General features: G+C 47.5%; 2 protein-coding genes across 7 annotated transcripts in view; both read left to right on the forward strand.

Moving 5' to 3' along the window:
- The first annotated feature begins 78 nt into the window (after positions 1-78).
- Positions 79-5,591, forward strand: CFAP141 (cilia and flagella associated protein 141). The gene is made up of 4 exons (XM_004619182.2): positions 79-336; positions 753-790; positions 4,040-4,169; positions 5,192-5,591. Exons 1-4 carry the CDS (start codon positions 304-306, stop codon positions 5,291-5,293), a joined length of 303 nt encoding a protein of 100 aa, XP_004619239.1. The 5' UTR covers positions 79-303; the 3' UTR covers positions 5,294-5,591.
- Positions 5,592-15,953: 10,362 nt separating this feature from the next.
- Positions 15,954-26,161, forward strand: part of TPM3 (tropomyosin 3) — a 36,434-nt gene continuing 26,226 nt past the window's right edge. For 5 of the 6 annotated variants that reach the window (XM_004619248.3, XM_055138542.1, XM_055138543.1 and 2 more), the window contains exons 1-2: positions 15,954-16,070; positions 16,771-16,896. In XM_004619248.3, the coding sequence (XP_004619305.3) occupies positions 15,954-16,070; positions 16,771-16,896 (243 nt within the window). The remainder of the gene's footprint in view (positions 16,071-16,770; positions 16,897-26,161) is intronic. The other variant, XM_055138544.1, reaches the window with a different exon arrangement.

Genomic DNA, 26,161 nt, shown 5'->3' on the forward strand with positions numbered 1-26,161 from the left:
TAGAACAGGATGACATAACATCCAAAGAAGTGACTGGACCATAAATATCCTGGACCCCGAGCCATAGTGGATAATCCTAGCACTATCAACAAAAGAAATGCCAAACTGGGGACTTAGACTGGGACAGTCATTAACAGAACCCTGAAGAATCAGGTCTCTGGGCAACAGGCCAGATGACCAATCATGTCCTAGGCCTGGGGTTATTGTCCAAGGTAAATGTCTCTATGACTACCAAAACCTTGACGACTAAAGTAAACAGAAGATCCTGCTCAGACCAAGATCTTATCAAACAAGTCCGAAGACATGTCTACAGAAAAGGTGTCAAAAATAGAAGAGGTATGCAGAGGGGCTGCATTGGAGCTTTGCTTGAGAGGCCCTTCATAGGATAGTAATAGGAACAGGAGCTTATGTGTGGTAAGCAGGTATTCAGGCACTTTTTTCATACCAATTCTTGCATGTTTTCAATTTCCTAGGAAATTGGCTACTCAAAAGAAGAAAGGCCAGGGCTAGAGCAGTAGCACAGCGGGTAGGGCATTTGCCTTGCACGTGGCCAAGCCGGGTTCGATTCCCAGCATCCCATATGGTCCCCTGAGCACTGCCAGGGGTAATTCCTGAGTGCAGAACCAGGAGTAACCCCTGTGCAGATCCAGGTGTGACCCAAAAAGAAAAGAAAGGCCTGTCTCCCACTAGACTAGGGTTCTGGGTTGAGGTACTAGTAACAAAGGCAGTTAAACAACATCCTTTTCTTACAGAAGTTTCAAAACACCCCAGGATCTAAGAAGATTGACAGGTAAATTCTGCTTCAGTTCATTTCCCTTGAACTTTTCCTTTTCACCCTCTTGTCCTGTCACCCACCTCAGCTCAATTCCTTCTTGTCAGGAACTTGTCAAGAAGGAAAATTGAGGGACTGGAGCTATAGTACAGCTGGTAGGGCGCTTGCCTTACATGGGATCCCCCGTACCCCAAATGCTCCTTACCCCAAACCCTTTCAGGAGTGAACCCTGAGTGCTGAGCCAAGAGTAGGTTCTGAGCACTGCTAGGTGTGGCCCAAAACAGAAAAAAGGGAAAGAGTGGGTGGGGCAGAGAGGAGTAGCATCCCTTGTTCTTTGCCTTCTAGTACCCACTAAATTAGGCCAGTGTTGCCCAAATGGGGTCTATATGGTCCTCTGGGCCCCTGTATTATTCCAGTGGGGCTACAGGTCCCTTAAATGAGAGCCATGGCATAAGACTAGGGAACCAACTGGAAATGCAGAACGGCCAGAGGAAGGAAATAGGTCAGAAGGAGCCACAGGACAGCCAGCAGTGATACAGCCAGCCTAGGGGGATTCAGTCCCTAGCACTCAGTATGGTCCCTCGAGCCTCACCAGAAGCAATTCCTAAGTATAGAGCCAGGAGTTTGCATCGCCTGGTGTGGCCCTAGAACTCCCCAAAACCAATTTTTAAAAAGAAGGGACAGGGAGCCGGAGTAATAGTACAGCAGGTAGAACATTTGCCTTGCATGGGGCTGACCCAGATTTAATCCCTGTCATCCCTTGCAGTCCCCCGAGCACTGCCAAGTAATTCCTGAGTGAAAAACCAGGAGTAACCCCAAAGCATCACCAGGTATGACCTGAAAAGAAAAAGGAAAAAAAAAAAAGCCATGGTTATACAGAGAGTGGTTTTTCCTGCCCCTTGCTTCCAAGGACTTGAAGCAATTTTGTTGTTTTTGTTTTTGTTTTTTTTTCTTTTTGGGAGGGAATTATTGCTCTTTGAGCCACACCCAGGACAGCTGCATGCAAGGCAAGCTGCCTTATTCTGTCCTATCCAGCCCCAAAGGTTTTTGAGTTTTGAAGGTCAGCACTGGCAGTATTCAGGGTTCACTCTTGGTGTTTTTGCAGGGATCAAATCCAGGCCTTATGAAAGCTTGTGCTCCAGCTTGTTAAACTGCTCATAGAAACTCTTCCTGTATGCATTGTAATGCTGGGATCCAACCCAAGGCTTCATACACGCTCTAACCATTGAGTTTCATCTAACTCTCTTATTGTAGTTGCTTACTTTGTGCTATCATATAGGTGGTATGCAGTAAGCATTGATTGAGCAAGACCCCCAGAAGACTAGCCTGAGAGTAGGGGATGGATGGAACTTGTACACAGCTTACTCGGATTCAGTCCCCAGCATCCCATACGGACCCCCGAGGTCCGCCAGAAGTGATTCCTGAGTATAGGACCAGGAGTAATCTCTGAGCATTGCTGGATGTGCCCCCAACCCGATCCCACCCCCCCTAAAAAAAAAAAAAAGACTAGCCTGAGAGTATCCTTGCATATGTAAGGGCCTGGGTTCAATCCCAGCCTGGAAAAGAAATTTTATGGCAAACTTTACCCATACTTCACGTGCATGATCCTCTAAACACTCAAACAACCCCCAGCACAGCCAGGAATAACCCCTGAGACACCAAAAAGTAAAAGTAAAAACCTGGAGCTATCCGGAGACAGTACAGCATGTAAAGACACTTGCCTTGCATACAGCTAATCTAAATTTGATTTCCAGTACCATGTAGGGTTTCCTAAACCCCACCAGGAGTAATCCCTGACAACTGCCAGGTGTTGCCCCAAAACAAAAAAAAAAGCAGTAGGAGCTAGAAAGATGGTACAGCAGATAAGGTGATTGCCTTGCATGTGGCCAAGCCCTGTTCGAATCATATGCAGTTTCTCAAGCACCTCCAGGGTCACTCCAAAGTACAGATCCAGGAACAGCCCCCTGAACACTGTTAGATGTGGTCCAAAACAAAAATAAGGTAGCTGGTGAGATTATGACACAAAAGCCTTTTTAACAGAAACCTGTCAGAACTCAAATCCCAAGGTGAGGTAAGCAAGGTGACTACTCTGCCTCTGAACTACATTCCCAGTCATTCCTACTGCTGCAGAGACTAGCTAGGGCCCAGAGATGGGAGCACAGCTGGTAAGGCACTGCCTTGCATGTGGCCAATCCAACTTAGATCCCTGGCCCCACTTAAGAGATACTCCTGAGTTTAGAGCTGAGAGTAACCTCCATTGCTGGCACAACCCTCACCCTCACCCTCAGCCCCCCAAAAGAACAATGGTCCAGTGGTCAAATGTATATCCTGCATGCATGAGATCCACCAGGGGGCTCCCTGAGCATAGACAGAAATGTAAAGGCTAGTGTGAAAACTGTTAATAGGTAAGGTCCCAAGTTGTTTATTCATATTAATAATGCTGATATAAACATGGTCTTATGTTTAGAAAAAGCCTGTTAGTATATGATAATTTATCTGCAAAAATACACAAGAAATTGAGAACTTTGTGGAGGACTATGACAGTAAATAAAGGGATCAGTATCTCACTCCCTGCCCCCAAAAATTATCACAACGTTTATTTGAACAGAGGCCACATATATGAATATATATACACACACATTTTATGTATCATAAAATGAACTTAATAGTTTGGTTTGTGGCCTGGTGAGATAATACAGCAGGTAGGGCACTTGCCTTAATGCAGCCGACCAGACTTGATCCTTGGCACCCTATATGGCACCCACCTGAGCCCTCCAGTAGTAATTCTTCAGCACAATCAGGAGTAACCTCCAAGTCACTGGGTGTGACCAAAATTTAAAAAAATAGTTTCCCTTGCAGGGAATTTCAAGTACTGGTACAGTAACCTCTGATAAGGTTTTTTTGTATTTGGTTGGGGGCGTTGGACCACACCCAGCAGTGCTCAACTCCTGGCTGAGATCAGGGGGACTGAAGAAGGTGTCACGAATCGAATCTGGGTTGGCCATGTACAAAGCAAGCGCCTTTCCTGTTGTATTATCTCTCCAGTTTCTTGATACGGTGTTGTTTTCTTTTTTCTTTTTTGGTCACACCCAACAATGCTCCTGGCTCTGCACTGGGGAATTACTCCTGGCGGTGCTTGGGGATGCCACAGATTAAACCCAGATTGGCCACTGGCAAGGCAAATTGCCCTACCCACTAGACTATTGCTCCTGCTGCCCCTTGATAAATCTCCACTTCTCCAAAGCCAATTATCCAACTCTGGGACAGGTGGCGAAATTTGCATACTCAGTGTCTGTGGCAGATGACCCTGAGTCAGAGGAGAAATCCATACGCCGTCCTCAGGATGCAGGAAATCATGCAACAGGAATTGGTACTGAGCAGCAAGGAACTGCTGAGGGTGAGTCTAGAAGGGTGACCAGAGGTTTCCACTGTCCTGTGGCTGCCCCCTGGCGCTATCAACTTCTTAATTCCTACCATCACTCAATTTGCCATTGAGGTTTACATTCCACCAGACCAATCACCCTTTTTCTTGGGAAGTGAGCACCTCCCAGGTGGTGCTCACTGGGCCCGATTCACTCCCAGAAATTCTTGGTCAATTGGCCAGGAAGTTCAATGCTTGAACCCACAGATGAGGTGCTGCTCCTTGGTCCCTACAGTGCCAGGGACCAGCAGGGCCACACCTGGCAGTGCCGAGAGAGCATGTAATATAGGAACTCTAACTGTGCACTATCTCCCTGGCCCAGTCAATCACATGAACTCTGTGTCCCAAGTTCTTTTTCATTAATAGTGGTTCATTTCATCCAACTGAAGATGACACATATATCAAAAGCAGAGGCTTGCCTTGAATGTGCAAGGCTCTGGGTTCATCCCAGCATTCCAAAATAAAGTCCCTCTCATCTTGGTGAGACTCAATATTGACTCTTCAGGGATCAGGGAGTTAGCACCAGGGTAGATATGCCATACTTGGCATGCAAGAGACCTAGTTTGCTCCCTGGTACCACATGGTCCCCCAAGCAGCATGCTGGGAGCAGCCCTTGAGCATCACCACAAAACTGCCTCTGCATTGCTAGCATCTGTTTCTCAAGAGTGTATCACTTCCCTCCCCACCCTGCCTCCACCTTTTCCCAAAGTTGCTGTCCTGTCGTCTTGGTTTCCACAGGTACCCGGCAGACTTCCAGATTCAGAGGATGTTCTGTGGAAATATTCACTGAACACAAGGGTTGGGAATATGGAATTGAGTAGTGGTCCCCTCCAAGATTCGACCACACTGCTTCTGTCTGCTGAATGACTCAGCTGGGTACTGGTCCAGGAGAACACCAGTGATAGGAACACACCCAGGCGAGAATGCAGAAGGGGAGGTGTCAACAGCAGATATTTTGTCAACAACAGACACTGTCATGCCCCCCTTCCCTTACCCAGGTTCGGCAAGCTGCCCTGCACCAGTTACTGGAAAAGGAGCATCAGCAGTACCAGCAGGAACTCAAGCAGATGGGTAAAGCGTTCTATGTGGAGAGGATGTGATGAACCCCAACACACACCAAACCTGCCAAGCTCACCTCCAGAGCCCGACCACTTCGAGCCTCCTTCCTCAAAACTCCTGGATCTGTCTAGCCTCTGCTCTTACTCCACTTCTCACTCTCACATCAACCCCTGTTGCTCCGGAAAGCAAGTTGTGGAACAATGGTAAAGACACGAGTGACGCCTTGTGGCCAGAATGAGAGACACCGATGATGTCAGAAAGGGGAGGGAAGGTGGCGAGGTGGAAAATGTTACTTAGAGGATGCTGATTTAATAAATAAAGTTAGCTTCTAAAGGTGCAAAATTAGACCATCTGGTTTAATTTTTTAATGCAAAACAGATTTATTCACATGCACAATGATGAGATGAGGTTAGGATATTGGGTAATAAAAGTAATCCAATAGAGAAGCTCAAAATTCTTCATTCAACTTTGAGACCTTGTACAAAGGAAAGACTTGTATTTTATTCAGACATTCAGAGTCTTCCCGAGAGTGTTTAATAGGCTTTTCAGCAGAGCCTTGCTGCTGATACTTCTGCCTCCTCCAAATGATAAGAGACTTGATGATCCAGATAGTTTAGTTTCTTCATCTGCTTAGCCAAGAACATTTCCAGGAATTTTATGACACCGGTTTTGTCATTCCTCTAAGTCTTCCTCTAAGCATTCCTCTAAGTGTCGAGGTCTTTCAAAAGCGAGTCTAACTTTGTCTCCTACTCCAGAGCTGTCTAGAGCTTCTGAGCCACTTCCCCACAGCCTCTCAGCCACTAGAATGGAGCTCCATGAATTTTAGGTATTTTAGAAACTGCCTTGCATATGCCTTCTTCACCTCAACTTGGTCTTCAAAGAATGGAATAAAATGAGGCACATTTGTATCATGAGTGTAACAAAAGGCTATTGATAAATAGACATCACTGATACTCAGCTTCAAAGATGCTCTAAGAGAGCAAATCTGCACTCCTCAGATGCCTTGTCAGTTTTAGGCAAAAACCTACCTGGGGGGGCTGGAGCAATAGCACAAAGGGTAGGACGTTTGCCTTGCATGCATCCTACCCAGGTTTGATTCCCAGCATCCCATATGATCCCCTGAGCATCACCAGGAGTAATTCCTGAGTGCAGAGCCAAGAATAACCCTTGTGCATTGTCAGGTGTGACCCAAAAAGCAAAGAAAAAAAAAACAAAAAAACCCACCTGGTTAATTCAGCCCTAACTGGATTCCTTTGGGAAACACTTGTTTTCAACTGCCATCATCTTAATATACCTTCCTCATCTGTAATCTTTTGTTTTAGGACCATATCCAGCAATGCTCAGGACTCACTCCTAGTTCTGGGCTCAGGGATCATTCCTGGCAGAACTTGGGAATTATATGGAATACAGGGGATGGAACTCAGGTTTACTGTGTTCAAGACAAGCACCCTACCTGCTGTAGTATCTCTAGCCCCTCAATCCATAACCTTTTTTAATAATGTAGGAGTGCTGTTATTTGTTCAGCCATTGATTAAGCTGATTAAATTGGGCATGAACTCCACGTTACTTTATTTTATTGTATCACCGTGAGATAGTTACAAAGCTTTCATGTTTGAGATTCAGCCGTACGATGATGGAACACCTATCCTTCCACCAGTGCACATTTTCCACCACCAATATCCCCAGCACCACCACTGCCCCACACACAAACACACCCCAGTCCTCACCCTGCCTCAGTGGCAGACAATTTCCCCAATACTCTCTAATTTTGGGCATTATGGGGTTTTTTGTTGTTGTTTATTTTTTTGGGGTTTTTCTGTTGTTATTTTGCTTTTTGGGTCACACCCAGCGATGCAAAGGGGTTACTCCTGGCTCATGCATTCAGGAATTACTCCTGGCGGTGCCCAGGGGACCATATGGGATGCTGGGAACCGAACCTGAGTTGGCCACGTGCAAGGCAAATGCCCTACCCACTGTGCTATTGCTCCGGTCCCTGGGCATTATGTTTTGCTCAAATTTTCCCACCACCATTCAAGCCTACCTGCCAGGGGCAGATGCTAGATAATTTATTTTCTATTGCTCATTTTGAATATCATAAGAACTTGCATGGCCGTGATTGTAAATGTAAATTTCTAGATTGTAAATGCTTGGGTTCCAGAGACATCTCTGTATGGCACTAATCCATTTTTGGATTCAGTTGGGAGGCTGGGTCAGGGCTGTTGGTGCACTGACAAATTGTGGGTGTAACAGCCAGTCTTCTGGGTGGGTGGGACCCGGGAGGGACCTCCTACTGCCGCCATGCAGCCTGGAGATTTAGTCCTGGTACCTGAATATGAGGGCCTTACTTGTGGAAGCTCTTGGTCACCAGGATTCCATCTGGAGTAGGCGCAGAGACTTCACCTTCTCCATCTGGGGTGCCCTGGTGATATTGGCTCGGTATGGGGCCCAGAGAGATCTCTGGTGCTTTAGTGTCTTCTGGGACTTGCCTCTATGTCTCTGGGCCAAGGCTGTTGCTGCGCTAAGATCCACATTACAAAATTTTCAGCAGATTATATCTTAATGAGGTCTATCCTGAGATGGTGGAGTCAGACTGGGGGTATGGCAGCAATTTTGGATTGTGGAAGCAAGTGGCTGCCGGGGACTCTGCTTGGGTGGACATGGCCAACCCACAACCTCCAATTTACTTTGGTCTGTTCAGCCATGCATGGGTTTGAGCTTAGCTGCAGCTTTTGATCTCTTTTGAGATTTATTTATGGATCTCTGAGGCAAGGTCAGTAGTAGAGCTTACAGGTTGGTGCTGGAGTTGGTTTGTGGGGGTGACTGCCAGTGGTTCCATGTGTATTGGGAAGTGGGGGGAGGTAGCCCATCCCAACTCTGAGAAAGCCTGGAGATTTCCATCACAAAACCTGCATATCAGAATTTTAAGCAGATTATATCTTGGTGAGGTCCATCCTGAGATGGTGGAGTCAGGCAGTGATTTTGGTTTGTGGAAGCAAGTGGCTGCTGGGGGCTCTGCTTGGGCAGGCCACCAGACCAACCCGCACCCACTCTGATTTACCCTTCTGTTCAGCCATGCACAGGTCCAAAATTAACTCTGGCTTTTAATCTCTTTCAAGGCTTATCTATGAGTCTCTAAAATAAAGCCAATAAATGAGCTAGTATAGCTGAGCTGGAGGTGGTTTATAGGTGTGGTTCCCACATACCTAACTTTTGGTTGTTTAATTTCTTGGTAAACTTGGTCCCAAGTTGTTGGGGTCTGGCCAAAGGCACAGTGGCAATTTTGGTGTACTGGGAGGCCTGCCAGCTGCTGTGAGACCTCAGACAAGTCTCTCTCTTGAGGCCTAAATTCCTCTCTACAAAATGATTTCTCTCCCTTATGAGATATCGAAGAACTAGTCTGTGTATCTTTACATATGGGAGGCTGAGATTTGCTCCCCAGCACCACCTGGTACAACCCCCGAGCATTGCACCAAGAGAAGCCCCTGAGTCCACAGAGTGTGGCCCAAAAACAGAGAAAGAGGTTTTCAAGCCCAGAAAGAGGTGAAAGGCCTGAGCCAACCCCAAGAGGCCAGGAAGTTAACACAAGTGTAAAGAAACATGTTTCTGTTTGGCTCTGGGGCCACATGGGGTGCCCGGAATGGATCCTAAGTGAGCCATGTGCGAGGCAAGTGCCCTGCCACTGTGCTACCTCTCTCATCCTTTAATGAGTATTTTTCATCTGAACTGACAAAGATGCTCAGTTCTCTCCATGCACCACCATCAGCATGGAGACATATTTGGGGTCACAGGTTTGAAGTCAAATCTGGTTTGACTTTTTTTTTTTTTTTTTTTTTTGCTTTTTGGGTCACACCTGGCGATGCACGGGGGTTACTCTTGGCTCTGCACTCAGAAATTACTCCTGGTGGTGCTCAGGGGGCCATATGGGATGCTGGGAATCGAACCCGGGTCGGCCGCATGCAAGGCAAATGCCCTACCCGCTATACTATCGCTCCAGCCCCCTAAATCAGGCTTGACTTAAACACTTCTCTGGGCTTCCATTTTCCATCGTGAAAACAAGGACAATAATACCCATCTCTTAGAATTATGGTTTGTTTGTTTCTTGGTCCACACACTGGTGCTCAGGGCTTATTTCTAGCTCTGTGCTCAGGGGTCACTCCTGGTAGGGATAGGGGATCCCTATGCAGTGCTGAGGATCGAACCCGAGCCACCCCAAATCAGGACCAATGCCTTAACACCAGTTTCTCTCACTGGACTTGTAAGAAGTAAAACCCCATGTTTAGAGAGCAAACCCAGTGCTCAGGAGACTTCCTCATGGCCCAGGCCTTTCGCAATCCCCTGTTGTCCCTTCGGCTGCTTCCCTTACGAAACCCTAGTGCCACTTGACATCCATACCTGTCCGTCACTCTGCCCTTTCTCTTCATTCCTCCTCCAGCCCACACACTCTCCTTACTCAACAGTTCTTCTGAGGGTTTCACCAAAAGAGACCTGGCGCTCACAGGCAGGAGGCGGGTGCTGGATAAGACAAAGACAAGGGGGGCTGGAGCGATAGCACAGCAGGTAGGGCATTTGCCTTGCACACGGCCGACCCGGGTTCGATTCCCAGCATCCCATATGGTCCTCTGAGCACCGCCAGGAGTAATTCCTGACTGCAAAGCCAGGAGTAACCCCTTTGCATTGCTGGGTGTGACCCAAAAAGCAAAAAAATAAAAAAAGAGACATAGACAGGGATCATAAGCTTTGGAAGCCCTGGAACCAGGTGCTTGGCATAGATTTGGCCCCCATACCTGGCGATTCTTCCATTCCCCTAATGGTCTGACAGCTACACATGGCTGTGTTCAGGGCTTATTCTAAGATCTGCTCAGGAATCCTGCCTGACAAGGCTCAGGGCACCTTGTAGGGTGCTGGGGGTCGAACCTTGATGGGCCACACACAGGGCAAGTGCCTTCCCCACTAAACTTTCTCTCTGGCTTCAGAAGAACAGATTTTGATGCGGGGTAGATCTGAGTTTGAGTCCAGACTCTCACCTACTGGCTGTGTGACCCTGGACAAGTTGCTGTAACTTTCTGAGCCTTTCTGCCTTCTCTGCAGAGGGGCTGCTGAGCAGACTCAGCAGAACGCGGACAGGGGTGGCATGGATCGTCCCATAATGGAAGCCCATCCTGATGATTTTCTGCCCGGAGCCTCTTTTAGTTCCTCTCCCCTGACCTGTCTGCTCTCCATCTTCTGCCACTCCTCACTCCATTTATTCTACTCCCCCTCCATTTGTGTGGACCTGCAGATATCCTCTTTTTTATTTTTAATTGAATCACTTTGACATACAGTTACAAAGCTTTCATGATTGCGTTTCATACAGTGATCGAACACCCATCCCTCCAGGGCACATTTTCCACCACCAATGTTCCCAGTATCCCCTCCCCCCACCCTCACCCTATCCCACCCCTGCCTCTGTGGCAGGCACCTTCTTTCTTACTCTCTACTTTGGGGCATCATGGTTTGCAGTACAGACACTGAGAGACCATCACATTTGGTCCTTTATCTACTTTCAGCACACATCTCCCGTTCTGAGTGACCCCTCCAACCAACATTGACTTAGCGGCCCCTTTTCTATGATACCATCTGTCTTGATCCCCGACCTTGTTTTCTCTCCCCAGGGCTTGTGAGTGCCAGGCTGGCTCTAATATGGGCAGATTGGCCCCCTCCCGAGCCTGTTTCTCTGACCTTCTCTGCTGCCCTGTCTGTTCTCATCACATCAACAGAGTGATTCAGTCCATTCCCTCAGCTGCTCTGCCTCCAAGCCACCCCACTGCCCCATTCAGCAGGGCTTTCTCTCATTTGAAATGGCTGCGGGGAGGTACATCCTAGAGAGCTCTTCTCAAAGGCGCTCTGATGTTTCTGCCAAGGGATGCCAGCTTTCTCCTAACAGAGCTGCTTGGCCTGACTACAACAGGCCTGTTTCGCTAGGGCCACCACCACAAAGCCAAGGACCTTCCAGTTCCTTCTAATCCCTCTGCTGGCCCCTCCCCTCCAGTATACCCAGGTTTCCCAAGAGGAGAACTGAAACTCAGGGGTTAGAAGGGCAAGAAAGCAAAAACGAGGGTTGGAGAGAGAAGCCAGCAAAAAGATGCTTGCCTTGCAAAGAGATAGCCAACCTGGTTTAATTCCCGTCCTCCCCTTCCTTCCCCCAGATCCCATAGGGTCCCCAAGCCCTTCCAGGAATGATCCTAAACACAGAGCCAGGAATGAGCCCCAAGTACCACCAGGTGTGGCCCCTCCAAACAGGAAAAAGAAAAGAGAATTGCAGCGGGGCCTGCCTCATGGACTGTACACCAGTTTGTTCATTTTTCTGTTGCAAATGCAAGAGCCACACAGCAGGAATTGATTGGAACATGGGACAAGTTAATGATCCCCATCAAGGACAGAGTGGTGATGGTCTGAGGGATTGTCCAGACTAATGGGGACAAGGTCATATAGACTAGGCCTAAGGGCGTCCCCCCACCCCCTGAACCCGTCCTGTATAGCCCCCACACCCCCTGCATCAGAGCCTAGCATAACCGGGTTCCTTTCAGCCACACCACACAGAAGTGAGAAGCATCTGCTGCCATCCAACTTTCATCACACCACTCTCTCCAGAGGAAATTCTGCCAACATGGAACCAGGCTGGAAGCCTGTGGAAGATGACCTGAGAAGCCAGCACAGTCATTATTTTTTCATTATTTTTATATGTTTATTTATTTATTTATTTATTTATTTATTGGTTTGGGGACCACACCTGGCAGGGCTCAGGGATAATTCCTGCCTCTGTGCTCAAGAATTACTCCTGGCAGGAATCAGAGGACCATAAGGGATGCCGGGGACCGAACCTGTGTCAGCCGCATACAAGGCAAGTGTCCTACCCACTGTACTATTACTCTACCATCTCCCTTTTTTTTTTAATTAAAAAATTTTTACCCCTTGGGCCAGAGCAATCGTACAGCAGGTGGGCATTTGCCTTGCACACGGCTGACTCAAGTTAGATCCGATCCCCTATATGATTCCCCCAAGCACTGCAAGGAGAGATTCCTGAGCCAGGAATAAGCCCTGAGCAATGCTGGATATGACAAAAAATATATATTTTTTCCTTTTGGGTCACACCCAGCAATGCTCAGGGGTTGCTCCTGGCTCTGCACTCAGGAATTACTCCTGGCGGTGCTGGAGGGATCAAACCCGGGTCGGCTGCATGCAAGGCAAACGCCCTACCTGCTGTACTATCACTCCGGCCCACAAAATATATTTTAATTTAATTTTGTTTTGGGGGGTTTAGGAGGGTGTGCCATATGCAGCAGTACTCAGGGCTGACTGCTGGCTCTGTGCTTAGGGATTCCTCCTGGCTGGTGCTCGTGACACCATTCGATGGTGCCAGGGATACAACCCAGGTGGGCTAGGTGCAAAGCAAGCACCTTCACCCCTGACCTGTTTCTCAAGCTCCCAGTAGTTCTTGTTATAAAAACAAATGCAGAAGAGGAGGATACACCTCAAGCCAGCAGGCTGCTTCCTGGAAGAGGCGCTTTCTTCCCTCACCCTGGATCTAGTGCCTGAAGCCTTCAACTCTGCCAGACAGGGAAGACTGTTTGTTTCCTCTACAGCCATGGAACTAGAAAGGGAGACCAGTGGCTCTTCTGCACATTCAAGGGCTACTTCAGAAGAATGCCTGGAGGTCCAGGGGAGAAGGTGAGAAGGGACAGATGGTGGGAAGGAATCAGGACCACATGAGATGGTCAGAGTTTCAACTCAGAAGGATTGGGAAGAGCATTTGGCAGACTGAGTGCCCGCCCAGTGTGGCATGGTCCCCCGAGTCACGGGGGGAGAAACCTCAAAACCCAGGGTCAGGGCTTACTCCCAGTCACCACCAGAAGGGCCTTCAAACCAAACCAGCCAGCCCAAGTTGGTATTTTATATTTGTATGTATTAGGGCCTCCATGTATTTTGTATTTCTCATAGCCATCTGGATCCTTCTCTGCAGTGCTTTAGAGCCAGCATATTCCAGAGTGGTAGCCTCTGAAGGGCCTTGGCAATGTTGGTGGGGTGATCTGGGAAGGTCAGACACGCATTGGAAAAACAAAGTAACATGGGCAAGTGTCCCCCGACACACACACACACACACTGCACCGGACTCCGGAAAGCCTGGGGGCTGTTGGGAGTTACAGGGAGCAGGTGCAGGGCTATGGGAGCTGCTGCCGCTGCTGATCCCCTGAGCACTGTGACCGTGACATCAGGAGAGAAGCTCAGGAGCTCTGGGGAGAACGGGGCCCGGATGTGGCGGCCTGCCAGAGCTGCTTCCTGATGTAGGCCAACATGGGGCCGCTGAGACCAGCCCAAGTGGGAGCAGAGCTGAAGCAGGGCAGCCGAGCAGAGGCCAGGAGCCTCCTCCAAGGAGAAAGCGCTCCACTTCACCGTGCTTGCTGCCTGGGGTATCTCTGCTCCTTTCTCTGCCACGCAAGAATTGCCCACCAAAGATTTCCTGCCTGCTTCTGCGTGATATGTTTGATATTGGGTTGTTTGATTAGGAACCAACTAAATGTCAAACATATTCTTACAGCAGCAGGCAATCTGGCATCTTACACTCTCCTACCTCCACCTCTGGGGTCCGGTCTTTCTTGTGAGGAGGACTCCCAAGCAGTACTCCTGAGGTTCAGGGGCACTTCCAGCGGGCAATTCAATGCCAGAGTGCCAGGATACAGTGGTGTTTGGATTCTGGGGGCTCTGGGCAGGGGGCATATGGTACCAGTGCACGCTTGACCACCTAGCTCATTCCTTGGCCTAGTTTCTTATTTTGGTTGTTGTTTAGTTGTTTTGTTTATGGTTTTGGGGCCCACACTGGGAAATTCCCAGGGCTTACTTCTGGTTCTGCACTCAGAATTTACTCCTGGTGGTGCTCAGGGGACCATATGGGATGCCAGAGATCGAGCGCAGGTCAGCCGCATGCAAGGCAAGAGCCATACCCACTGTACTATCTCTCCAGCCCTCTGTCTTTTTAAATGAAACTTTTGTCTCCAGAACCCCCTGAAGGAACAGTGGTGACAACCTACGTGCATTTTAATCTTAAACTGGAGAGTGCTGTAATTGAGTATCTGATCTTCCTATATGTCTTCCATAAACTGAAGTGATGGGGCCAGAGAGAGTACAGGCAGGGCAAGGCACTTGCCTTCACACAATGACTCCAGTTAATCCCTGGCACCATAGAGGGCCCCCCAAACCCCACGAGGAGTGACTTTTGAGTGCAGAGTCAGGAGTAAGCCCTGAGCACTGCCAGGTGTGGTTCGAAAACCAGAAAAAATAAAATGACGGGGTCAAAGAGACAGCACAGTGGACAAGACATCCCATATGATTCCCCAAGCCCTGCCAGGACTGATCTCTGAGCACAGAGCCAGAGTAGTCCCTGAGCACTACTAGGTATGACACTGAAAATAAAAACAAAACAAATTAAATTAAATTAAATTAAATGACCCATCTATCTTTGACATTATGACTAGTTAGAGCCATTTTCACCATTCCCCAGTAGCTCTGGTCACCTTGAGCAGTGTCCACCTCTCCTCTGGCATATTCTCAGGGCAGATGGTGCCTGTGTGCTGAGATCAGATGCCACCTCTCAGTGACAAAGCTCCCAGTGGAAGGATGAACATGGCCTACAACTAAGCCTGGGAGAAGAGAGCTGACAATGATGATTAGGGAGGGAGCAGAGGGGGAGAAGGGCAGAGAGCAGCACAGTCTGTGTGGATCTAGAAATTCTATTTAAAGACAACTTTAAAGGAGACAGTGGGCATGGTCCTCTCTGGATGACGCTGGTTCTCCCCTCTTCTCTCCTCCACTTGAAGCTCTAAGACGGTCTTCTAGATTCCAAACCTCATCCTCAATCCTTGAAGACCGTAAAGGGGTGAGGGGACCACATCTTTCTGCTCATTAAAGAGCTTCAAAACAGGGTCTGGAGAAATAGTGCAGGTGGTAGAGCACTTGCCTTGCATGTAGCTACCAGAGTTCACTCCATTATGGTCCCCTGATCCCCTTCAAGGAGTGATCCCTGAACACAGAACAAGAAGTAAGTGGCCCTTAGTACCACTGGGTGTGGCCCAATACCCCACCTCAATTTTTTTTAAATAAAAAAGATAAAGACTTTCAAAATAGCAACAGTCATTTGATCTGTGTCTCTGGGGGGGATTGTCAAGGATCAAGGGTGACCTCACCTCATCACTGTCCTTGAATAGTAGGGATTAAAGGTAAAACAGCCAGTCTGTCAGCACCCTTCATGGTTCCAGCAAGAGCAAGAAGGAAGCTCAAGAGCAACAAGCCCCTTTGGGTGAAAACTGCATTTGTAAATGTGCCAATGTGCCTCCCTCTTATTCCACCTTTCCCCCTTCCATTGAGAGCTGTCCAGAGTCAGTGGAAAGTTTCAGGGTCAAGGACAGTGTCCCTCTGCCCCTACTCCCCACTGTCTAAAACCAGCCTCAGCTGTTCCCAGATTTTCTTTGCTGGTGACACATCAGTGCATCCAAGTATCTCTCCCTTTTCTCCCATAGGAGACAATGAGTGGACAGAGGGGGCTGGAAAGACCATATTAGGGAAGAGAGGTGGAACCCTGAGCAGAAATAAAGGCTCTGATCTCGGGAGCCACCAGCACCCTCCTTGCTGGCCCCTTCTCTGGTTCTGCAGGGGAACACCTCACAGCTCATGATGGAGGCCATCAAGAAAAAGATGCAGATGCTGAAACTGGACAAGGAAAATGCCCTGGACCGGGCTGAGCAAGCAGAGGCTGAGCAGAAGCAAGCAGAGGAGAGAAGCAAGCAGGTAGTTCCTGGGACTGGACTCTCCCACCCCTGGGATGGCAGTGACCTATGGGACCAGTTCATTCTTTGGGCAAGAAGGACCCCCTTCCCCAGCCCAGTAAGATAGGCAGAGGATATCAAGTGGACCAGCTTCAGACTGCCAGTGACAGTCAGCGACCCCTGAACCACAATGCATGTAGCCAGGTTTAAGGTGGGAGTAGATGATGCATTGGGATACTCCTGATTTCTAGAGGGGAAGGGAGGTCTTGGCTCCCAGCATGCGAGGTCTCATTTCCCTTAAATAGTGCTCCAGGTGTCTGCACCCTAAGATGAGACCCAGCTGGTCAGACTTGGCTGGTCAGAGATCATAGCAATGTCTCTTGGAGCAGTGCGCCATTTTTTATTTTTGTTTTGGGATCATACCTGTCAATGCTTAGGGCTTACTCCTGGCTCTGAACTCAGAGATTATTCCTGGTGGAGGTCTGAGTACCATATAGTGTGTTGGGGATCAAACCCAGATCAGGCACATGGAAGGCAAGTGCCCTGCTGCTACACTATCTCCTTGGCCCTGGCCCAGCACATTGCATGTGGCTGGGAATGAGCTGTTTGTCACTACAGGTAAATTCCAGAGCAGTGGAGTCCAGCAGTTAGTCAACTCATAGACCCAGGGGCTTGGCCTGTACCACTGTGTGTGATGTTTTGTGACTCTGGGGCTCCTACAGCTGGAGGATGAGCTAGCAGCTATGCAGAAGAAGCTTAAAGGGACAGAGGATGAGCTGGACAAGTATTCTGAAGCCTTGAAAGATGCCCAGGAGAAGCTGGAGTTGGCAGAGAAGAAAGCAGCTGATGTGAGTATTAGAGATGGTGGAGACGGGTAGGTTTAATCTCTACATATAGACCTTAATGGTAACAGGACTAAGTTTCAAACACACTTAGATACATTCATGGGTACCCTTAGAGCAAAGACACATATGCTCACATGTATTTTTACATATGTCAATTGCTAGTACAACTTTTTAAAAGCATACATATTGTTTTGTGACACACCCTGATGGTGCAGGCTAACAGCCCATCTTTCTCTCTTTCTTCTTTTCTCTCTCTCGCTTTATTTTTCTTTCTTTCCTTTTTTATTTCTTTTCTTTCTCTTTCTTTTCTTTCTCTCTCCCTTTCTTCCTTTTTCTTTCTTCTTTTCCTTCCTTTTCTCTCTCTCCCTTCCTTCCTTCCTTCCTTCCTTCCTTCCTTCCTTCCTTCCTTCCTTCCTTCCTATTCTTTCTTTCTTTCTTTCTTTCTTTCTTTCTTTCTTTCTTTCTTTCTTTCTTTCTTTCTTTCTTTCTTTCTTTCTTTCTTTCTTTCTTTCTTTCTTTCTTTCTTTCTTTCTTTCTTTCTTTCTTTCTTTCTCTTTCTCTTTCTTTCTCTCTTTTGATCTCTTTTGATCTTACTCCTGAATTTATGCTCAGGACTAACCCCTGTCTGTGCTCCGGGGACTCTGTGTGGTGCTAGGGATTGAACACCAGTCAGCAGCATACAAGACAGGTGCCTCACCTGCTGCACCTGCTGTACTATTTTTATTTATAAAAAAAATCTCTGGCTCTGCACATTTTTTCCTTTCCTTCTTTCTTTTTCTCAAATATTTGGGCCCAGCAGTGATCAGGCTTACTTCTGTCTGCGCTCAGGGATCATTCCTTGCAGGGTTGAAGGGACAAAATAGGGAGAAAGAGCTAGAACCCAGGTCATGGGGCTGGAGCGATAGTACAGCGGGTAGGACACTTGCCTTGCACATGGTTCACCCCAGTTCAATCCCTGCCATCCTATATGGTCCCCTGAGCACTGCCAAGAATAACTCCTGAGTGCAGAGTCAGGAGTAAGTAAGCCTGAGCATCACTGGGCATGGTCCCAAAACAAAACAAACAAAACCAAAACACACACACAACCTGCCCTCCCCCCAAAAAACAAAACAAAACAAAACAGTGTCTTGCCCTCTGTACTATCATTCTGGTCCCTCTACATTTTCCATTTATCTATTTATTTATTTATTTATTTGTTTTTTTGGTCATACCCAGAGATGCTCAAAGGTTACTCGTGGATCTGCACTCAGGAATCGATCCTGGTGGTGCTTGGGGGACCATATGAGATGCTGGGGACTGAACCTGAGTCAGCCATGTGCAAGGCAAATGCCCTATCTGCTGTACTATTACTCCAGCCCCTACATTTTTTTCTTAAAGCATGTAGAAATTGGGTCAGGAACCCCTGGCTGTGCTCTGATGGGCCGAAGTATACTTTGCATGCAAGAGGATCTAGCTTCAATTTCTGGCACAGAATGGTCCTCCAAGTAGTACCAGGAACAGTACTTGAGTAAACGTTGAAGTGGTAGTGCACTTGAGGACTACAGTGTGGTCCACGAAATAAACAAAAACCCACCCCCAAATCTGTAGAGGTCCTATTTATTTATGTTGCATTACCAGACCAGACATTTAATGATCTTTCCAAAAATTTAGACAAAGAGAGGGGATGAGAGGGTTCCAAATTCAGATGCTATTATTTATCCCTGCCCCTCCCTACATTCTTAGCTTTTGTGTCCAGTGCTTAGCATGTGTGTTAATAGGGAATCTCTCATCTCTCAACTGGCCAGTAGAACAGCTCCAATTTCACAATGAGATAAAGAGGTCACACTGATCCCAGGCCTACATGGGTTTATTTGTCTTGGCCAATGTGGGCACCTGCTCTCAAGCCACAGAGATGTGGGAGGGATCATGGTGCTTAAGGAGGAGAGGGGACTTCATGGTCGCATCATCAGACTTTATTCTGGGACCCTGACTAAATTATTCAGCTTCTCTATCCCCCACTTTTCCCATTTGAAAATGGAGTTCTCTTTTCCACTTCGTATTATTCCACACTCATCAGCTTTCTTTTATTTCAACCTGAGTTTACCACAAAGATAAATAAGACACTATGACAGAAAGATTTTTGGAAGAAAGTAACCCTGGAGTGTTTTTGTTTGGGCGCAGGATGAAGCTTACGTCCTATGTCAGCTAAGCAGATAGTCTACTACTGAACTACGTTCCTGGCCCCATAGAAATATTTTGGGGGGCTGGTATGGGCCACACTTGAGTTTCTCAGGGGCTATTCCTGGATCTGTGCTAGGAATCACTCTTGGCAGTGCTTAAAGGACCGTTTGTGGTGCCAGGAGTTGAGCTAGGATTGGTAATGTAAGACAGGCCTTAACCCCTGTACTATCACTCCAGTTCCAGTGAGTAATAGAAACTAGTGTCCCAGTACTGGTGGAAATACACATTCTCAGCACTGAAATGACTGGAACCCAGGGGCATTTTGTTGTTGTTTGCTTTGGGGCCTTCCATGCAGTGCTACCAGGGCCGGGGGCCTTTTCAGCAGCATTTGACCAACTGGACAAGGTGGGTCAGTGCTTAGACCTGGTGCTATGAGGGCGTCCAGGGCTATACCTAGTGGTACTAGTGAGGGACCTCTAGGGCCGTACCAGGTGGCTTTCTGGGAGGCTATGTGGTGTCTGCCAGAGTTAGAACGAGGGTCCTTTTGTATGTAGAGCACGGGGTCTCAGGAGACTCTGAGAGGTTCCTGCACATAGGCATACCCTCTAGCCACCCGAGCTATCTCCTCAGCCCCACTGAAGTGGTTCTAGTTTATTACTTTGTTTTGGGGGCCACACCCAGTGATGCTTGGAGGCTACTCCCAGTAGTGCCCAGGATACTATCTGGCCATGCAGAACACCTAGTTACTGCTTCAACCCTTGACAAAACATTTTGTTTGTTTTGTTTGGGGGCCACACCCAGTGGTGCTCAGAGCTTACTCTTGGTGGATCTTATAAGATCCTATGTGGTTCTGGGACTGAGCCCAAGTCATCCGGGTGCAAGAAAAGCGCCTCACCTGCTGTACTATTGTGTCTCTGGCCCATGTGTTTTTAAAATCAAGTTTGTCTATGGAAAGCACACTAGACAGTAGAGCTGAACTCGCCTTCAGGCTCTTTGCTGGTAGGGTTCTGATCTTCTTTTTGGCTTCCCACCGCTTTCAGTGGCCCAGAGAAAGGCTAAGGAGTATAGGCTCAGACATGCCAGAGATCAGGACTCCCAACAGATCAAACACTATAGATATAAATGTGTATATGTATGGGCACATATCAGATTACATATATTCATAGTTCCCAAATTCTCAGACCACTACAATTTATTAATCCTCCCTTCCTGGAAAACTGCAGAAACCACAGGTTTCCCCAGGGGATCTGGGCTCCATGGTCTTGCTGGAGGGATTCCGGGTATAGATGGATAGAGGACAGATCACTGATTCCAATCAGCTGGTGCAGGGATAGACATTTTCACAAACTGGCACAAGGTCAGCTTTAATAACAGTTTTATGAGACGCTGGGTAACAACTCTGGGAAAGTCCTAAGGGTGAACCAGCTAATGTGCAGGCTTAAGGAAGCGTTTCCAGGAGCAACAAAAAGAACAAACAAGTCTAACCTGAGCTCTTAGGAGAAAGAGAGAGAGCGAGAGCAAGGGAGAGAGAGAGAGAGACAGAGAGAGAGAGAGAGAGAGAGAGAGAGAGAGAGAGAGAAAGGAGAGAGAGAGAGAAAGGAGAGAGAGACACAGAGACAGAGAGAAGCTCTAGACCATGTATCATATTGGTTCTTGAGAAGATAAAGAACTCTACCAGAAATCACTTAAATATATAAAGTGTGAACAAAAAATTCATTCCACTTCTCCTGTTATCTTTCCCAACAGTCCAGTTAAGAACAAGAAATAGAAGAGGAAGACAAAAATGTGTTAGGCATTAGGCCAGGCTATAAAACGGAAGCAGGAAGTAGAGTGTTTCTCAAATCTGGGCTCAGCAAACTCCCATCTGTCGGGTAAATCCTACAACCGAGTTTCCTACAGAGATTTCCTGGAACATCGTCTGACCCATTCATGTACAGATTGTCTCTGGGCTTTGTCCCTACTCAGGAACTGTCATCATACTCTAAGGACCAGAAGAGCCTGAAAATTTACTGACACCCTTTTTTTCCCACTTCATTTTTTTGGACTACGCCCATCAGTTCTTAGAGATTACTCCTGGCTCTGTGTTCAGGGATCCCTCCTGGTGAAAGTGCAAGGCAAGTGCCTTACTCCCCTATACTATCTCTTCAGCCTTTAATGATACTTTAAAATTATTATTATATTTTTATGGGTTTTACTCAGTGGTGGACTGGAGCAATAGCACAGTGGGTAGGGCATTTGCCTTGCATGCAGCCGACCTCGGTTCTATTCCTCCGTCCCTCTTGGAGAGCCCAGCAAGCTACTGAGAGTATCCCGCCCACATGGCAGAGCCTGGCAAGCTCCCCGTGGCGTATTTGATATGTCAAAAACAGTAACAAATCTCACAATGGAGACGTTACTGGTACCCGCTTGAGCAAATCGATGAACAGTGGGATGACAGTACTATAACAGTGCTTTACTCAGTGGTGTTTAGGAACTACTCCTGTCTCCGTGCTCAGGAATCACTCCTAGGGAGGAGATGGGGGAACCATACATGGTGCCAGAGAGCAAACAAACTTAAGTTTGTTCTGTGCCAGGCTACCTCCCCCAAGGAACCCCCCAAGAATTCTTTTTCTTGTTTTTATGGCCATTCCTGGAAATGGTGTTGGTGGGGACTACTCTGGCTCTGTGAGTGGGGGACCATGTGGTAGTCGAGATTGAATCCAGGCCTCATGCATGTTGAAGTATGCTTTATATGTCCTCGACTTCTTGAGTTTTCTCTCTGGCCCCAAAAGAAAAAAATTGTGTGAAGTAAAATAGTTTATTTTATTCAGGGAAATTCATTGAAAGAATTACGTGTGTGTGGGATGAGGGGAGGAATATGCTTTTTTTTTTTTTCTTTTTGGGTCACACCTGGCGATGCTCAGGGATTACTCCTGGCTTTGCACTCAGGAATCACTCCTGGTAGTGCTAAGGGGACCATATGGGATGCTGGGAATTGAACCCGGGTTGGCCACGTGCAAGGCAAACGCCCTACCCGCTGTGCTATTGTTCCAGCCCCCAGAATATGTTTTCTTGAACAGAAACTTCTCCAGGACAAAAAATACCCACCCAGGTAGAGATGCAGTTGAATCTCTGAGATAGAGAATGTGTCATAAAGTGAAAGAAAGGAATGGCACATCTCAGATGGAGAAGCAGGTGAAACTCCAATGTGGAGAACAAACACCCTCAAATCTTATTTTTTGTTGTTTGGCCCCCAGAGGTGCTCAGACTTACTCCTGACTCTGTAGTCAGGGAACAAATGTGGTGCCAGGACTGAACTAGGATTGGTTGCAAGCAAGATTGGTGCCCTTTTTGGATAGAGATAGTACAGCAGGTAGGGCACTTACCTTGCAAGCAGCCAACCCGGGTTCGATCCCCAGCACCCCATATGGTCCCGAGCCCAGCCAGGAGAAAGCCCTGAGCACTGACAGGTGTGGTCCCAAAATAAAACAAAACAAAAAAACTAGTGTATCTTCTAGGGGGTGTTCTGTTCCCTTCTGCCCTGGAGATTCATAAACAAACAGAACATGTTACTTTGATGTAGATTTAAGGACAGAGCAGGAGAGTCAATAACTGCATGTCTACACAGGAGTCCTGGTTACCAGAGAAGCTTTTCTGGAAAGAGTGGGATTTGTTGGGACTGTAGGAAGAGCAAGGACAAGGGTGTGGCAAGGTCATTCTGAACTTAATTTTTCCCCCTCTAGAGTTACTCTGAGGTCTTTGTTTTGTTTGGGGAGGGGGTGGCCACACCTAGTGTTGGCAGGGACTTGAAGCGGGGAAGAGGTTACCAGGAGGCAGGTTTCCAGAGCTACTTCCAGCTCCATGCTGGGGTGGCGGTAGGGGGCTATGCAGAACAACGATGAATTGCCAGAAATTGAACCCAAGACTTTGACATACAAAATATGTGCTGGGCCAAAGCAATAGTATAGCTGGTAGGGCATCTGCCTTGCACACAGCCAAACCCAGATCCCCAACATCCCATATAGTCCCCCATCCCCCCACCTCAGCACAGCCAGGAGTGACTGTTGAGTGCAGAGCCAGGAGTAAGTCCCAAGCATAGCTGGGTGTAGCCCCAAGCCAAACCACAACAAAAACAACAAAAAGCATGTGCTTCAGCCCTTTGAACTATCTCCCTGGCCCCCAGTCTTTATATTTTAAGTTCTTGAAAAGTAAATGTTGGGGCTGGAGCGATAGTATAGCGGGAAGAATGTTTGCCTTGCACTCAGCCGACCCGGGGTTCAATCCCTGGCATCCCATATGGTCCCCCAAGCACCGCCAGGAATAATTCCTGAGTGCAGAGCCAGGAATAACCCCTGAACATCGCCGGGTATGACCCAAAAAATAAATAACACTTAAAAAAAAAGTAAATGTTGCATAACAATTGTCTAACCTTTTATGTGTATGTGTGTGGTGCTAGGGATTGGACCCAGGGCCTCATATGTACAAGGCACATGATCTACCGATTTGGATTCATTTTGGGGCCACACCCAACGTTGTTCATGACTTACTCCTGGCTCTGTGCTCAGGGATCACTCCTGGCAGGTTTTTGGGGGGCCAAGGAGCATCTGGGATTGAACAAGCACCCTACCATCTGTATTACTGCTACACCCACAGCTACCTATTTTTTTTTCTTTTTTTGGATCACACCTGGCGATGCACAGGGTTTACTCCTGGCTCTGCACTCAGGAATTACCCCTAGCGGTGCTCAGGGGACCATATGGGATGCTGGGAATCGAACCCAGGTCGGCTGCATGCAAGGCAAATGCCTTACCCACTGTGCTATTGCTCCAGCCCCCAGCTACCTATTTTTAAGTGCAGTTTAGTGGCAGTAAGGAAACTCACGTTACAACTATTACATCTTACAATTCAAGATGAAATCAGAAGCTATTTAGGGTGAAAACAAGGTGAAGGAGAAGGGCAACAGGGCACAGTCTGGTGCTGGGGAGTGTGTAGCTGCCAGTGATGCTCAGGGACCATGCAGTGTCAAGGATGCAATTCTAGGTTCCCACATGCAGAACCTGCACTCTGACCCTTTGTTTCTGTAGCCCCTCCCCCCACATCCCTTTTAAATGTGAGGCATGGGGACAGAAGAGACAAAGATGGACAGATTATCTGTCAATAAACCATATTGTTGGTCACAGGAAACCAATGCACTGTGTCCCTTGAGGCCCATGCATCAAAAAAGTAATTTTTATTTACTTTTTTAGGTTACACCCAGCAGTGCTCAGGGGCTACTCCTGGCAGTGGTCAGGGGAGACTGTATGATGCCAGGGATCAAACCAGGTTTGGCTGCATGCAAGACTAGTGCCTTAATCTTGTGCTATCACTCCAGCTTTGCATCATGCTTCTAAACCCTGTCAAGGGTTAAGCTACCTTTTTCCTTGGACCAAGTTTCAATTTCTGGCAAGCACTGCTGCTCTTAATACCTCTTTGAGGGTCTTTCCTTGGGTCAGGGAGGTACAACGATGCTCCCTGCTGGCCAGCACCCCAATAACAATGTCTCATATCTGTGGTCATAGTCCCTAACTAAACTTCCAAAGAGAGGTGAAAGCATTTTATTATTTTCGGTTTTTGGGCCACTCCTGGGGATACTCAGGAGTTACTCTTAGCTCTGCGCTCAGGGATCACTCCTGGCAATGCTTGGGGGACCATATGGGATGCCAGAGATGGGCTGTGTGCAAGGCAAATGCCTCACTAGCTGTACTATCTCTTCATCCTTAGGAGTCTTCATTCTAAAGTGCCACACCAGAACTCTAGAGAGCCTCGTCAGAGCAAAGATTTATTACTGTTATATACTGGGAAGATGGGAGGAATAAGTAGGAGTGAGGGAAGATAAAAAAAATAATTCTCTTTACTATGGTGCTTCCAAAAACCCTGTACAAAAGTGTCTATTGGGGCACCTTTTTAAAGTCATAAATAGACCCTCTGCAGTTTCTGGAAGCTGAAGTGGGGTAAAACTGATTAAATTTTTAATTCAAGATTGTAGGGCTCAACAGTAGAAATGACATCTGTACCTATATATTTATTGCAGCACTGTTCACAATAGCCAAAATCTGGAAACAACCCGAGTGCCCTAAAACAGATGACTGGTTAAAGAAACTTTGGTACATCTATACAATGGAATACTATGCAGCTGTTAGGAGAGATGAAATCATGAAATTTGATTATAAATGGATAAACATGGAGAGTATCATGCTAAGTCAAATGAGTCAGAAAGAGAGGGACAGACATAGAGGGACTGCACTCATTTGTGGAGTGTAGGATAGCATCACATGAGGCTGACACCCAAGGACAGTAGATATAAGGGCCAGGGGGATTGCCCCATAGCTGGAAGACTGCTTCATGAGCAGAGGGGAGAAGGCAGATGGAATAGAGAAGGGATCACTAAAAAATGATGGCTGGAGGAACCAATTGGGATGGGAGATGCATGCCGAAAGTAGGCAATGGACCAAACATGATGACCTCTCAGTGTCTGTGTTGCAAGCTATAATGCCCAAAAGTAGAGAGAGTATGGGGAATATTGTCTGCCTTAGAGGCAGGGGGAGGTGGAAAAGTGGGGGTATACCTGGGATATTGGTGGTGGGGAATGTGCACTGTTGGAGGGATGGGTGTCTGATCATTGTGAGATTGTAACCCAAACATGAAAGCTTGTAACTATCTCACAGTGATTCAATAAAATTTTAAAAATTAAAAAAAAAAAAGATCGTAGGGCTCAGGGGCTGGAGCAATAGCACAGCGGGTAGGGTGGTTGCCTTGCACGTGCCCCACCTGCGTTCGATTCCCAGCATCCCATATGGTCCCCCGAGCACTGCCAGGAGTAATTCCTGAGTGCATGAGCCAAGAGTAACCCCTTCGCATTGCCGGATGTGACCCAAAAAGCAAAAAAAGAAAAAAAATGTAGGGCTCAGTTTCATGGTAGTTTTCTGGGCACTTCTCTCTTGCTGGTGTGTCAAGGATCTGGGAACTGACTATTTGAAGGACAGTGCGGGCATGAGGCATCCTCCTCACCTATAAAACGAGTAATAACTGATGATTAATTATTTTATTTTATTTTATTGGGGGTGGTGGTGGTTTGGGCACATGGTGGTGC

The sequence above is a fragment of the Sorex araneus genome, chromosome 5 (assembly GCF_027595985.1).
Source record: "Sorex araneus isolate mSorAra2 chromosome 5, mSorAra2.pri, whole genome shotgun sequence".
Lineage (NCBI taxonomy): Eukaryota > Metazoa > Chordata > Mammalia > Eulipotyphla > Soricidae > Sorex > Sorex araneus.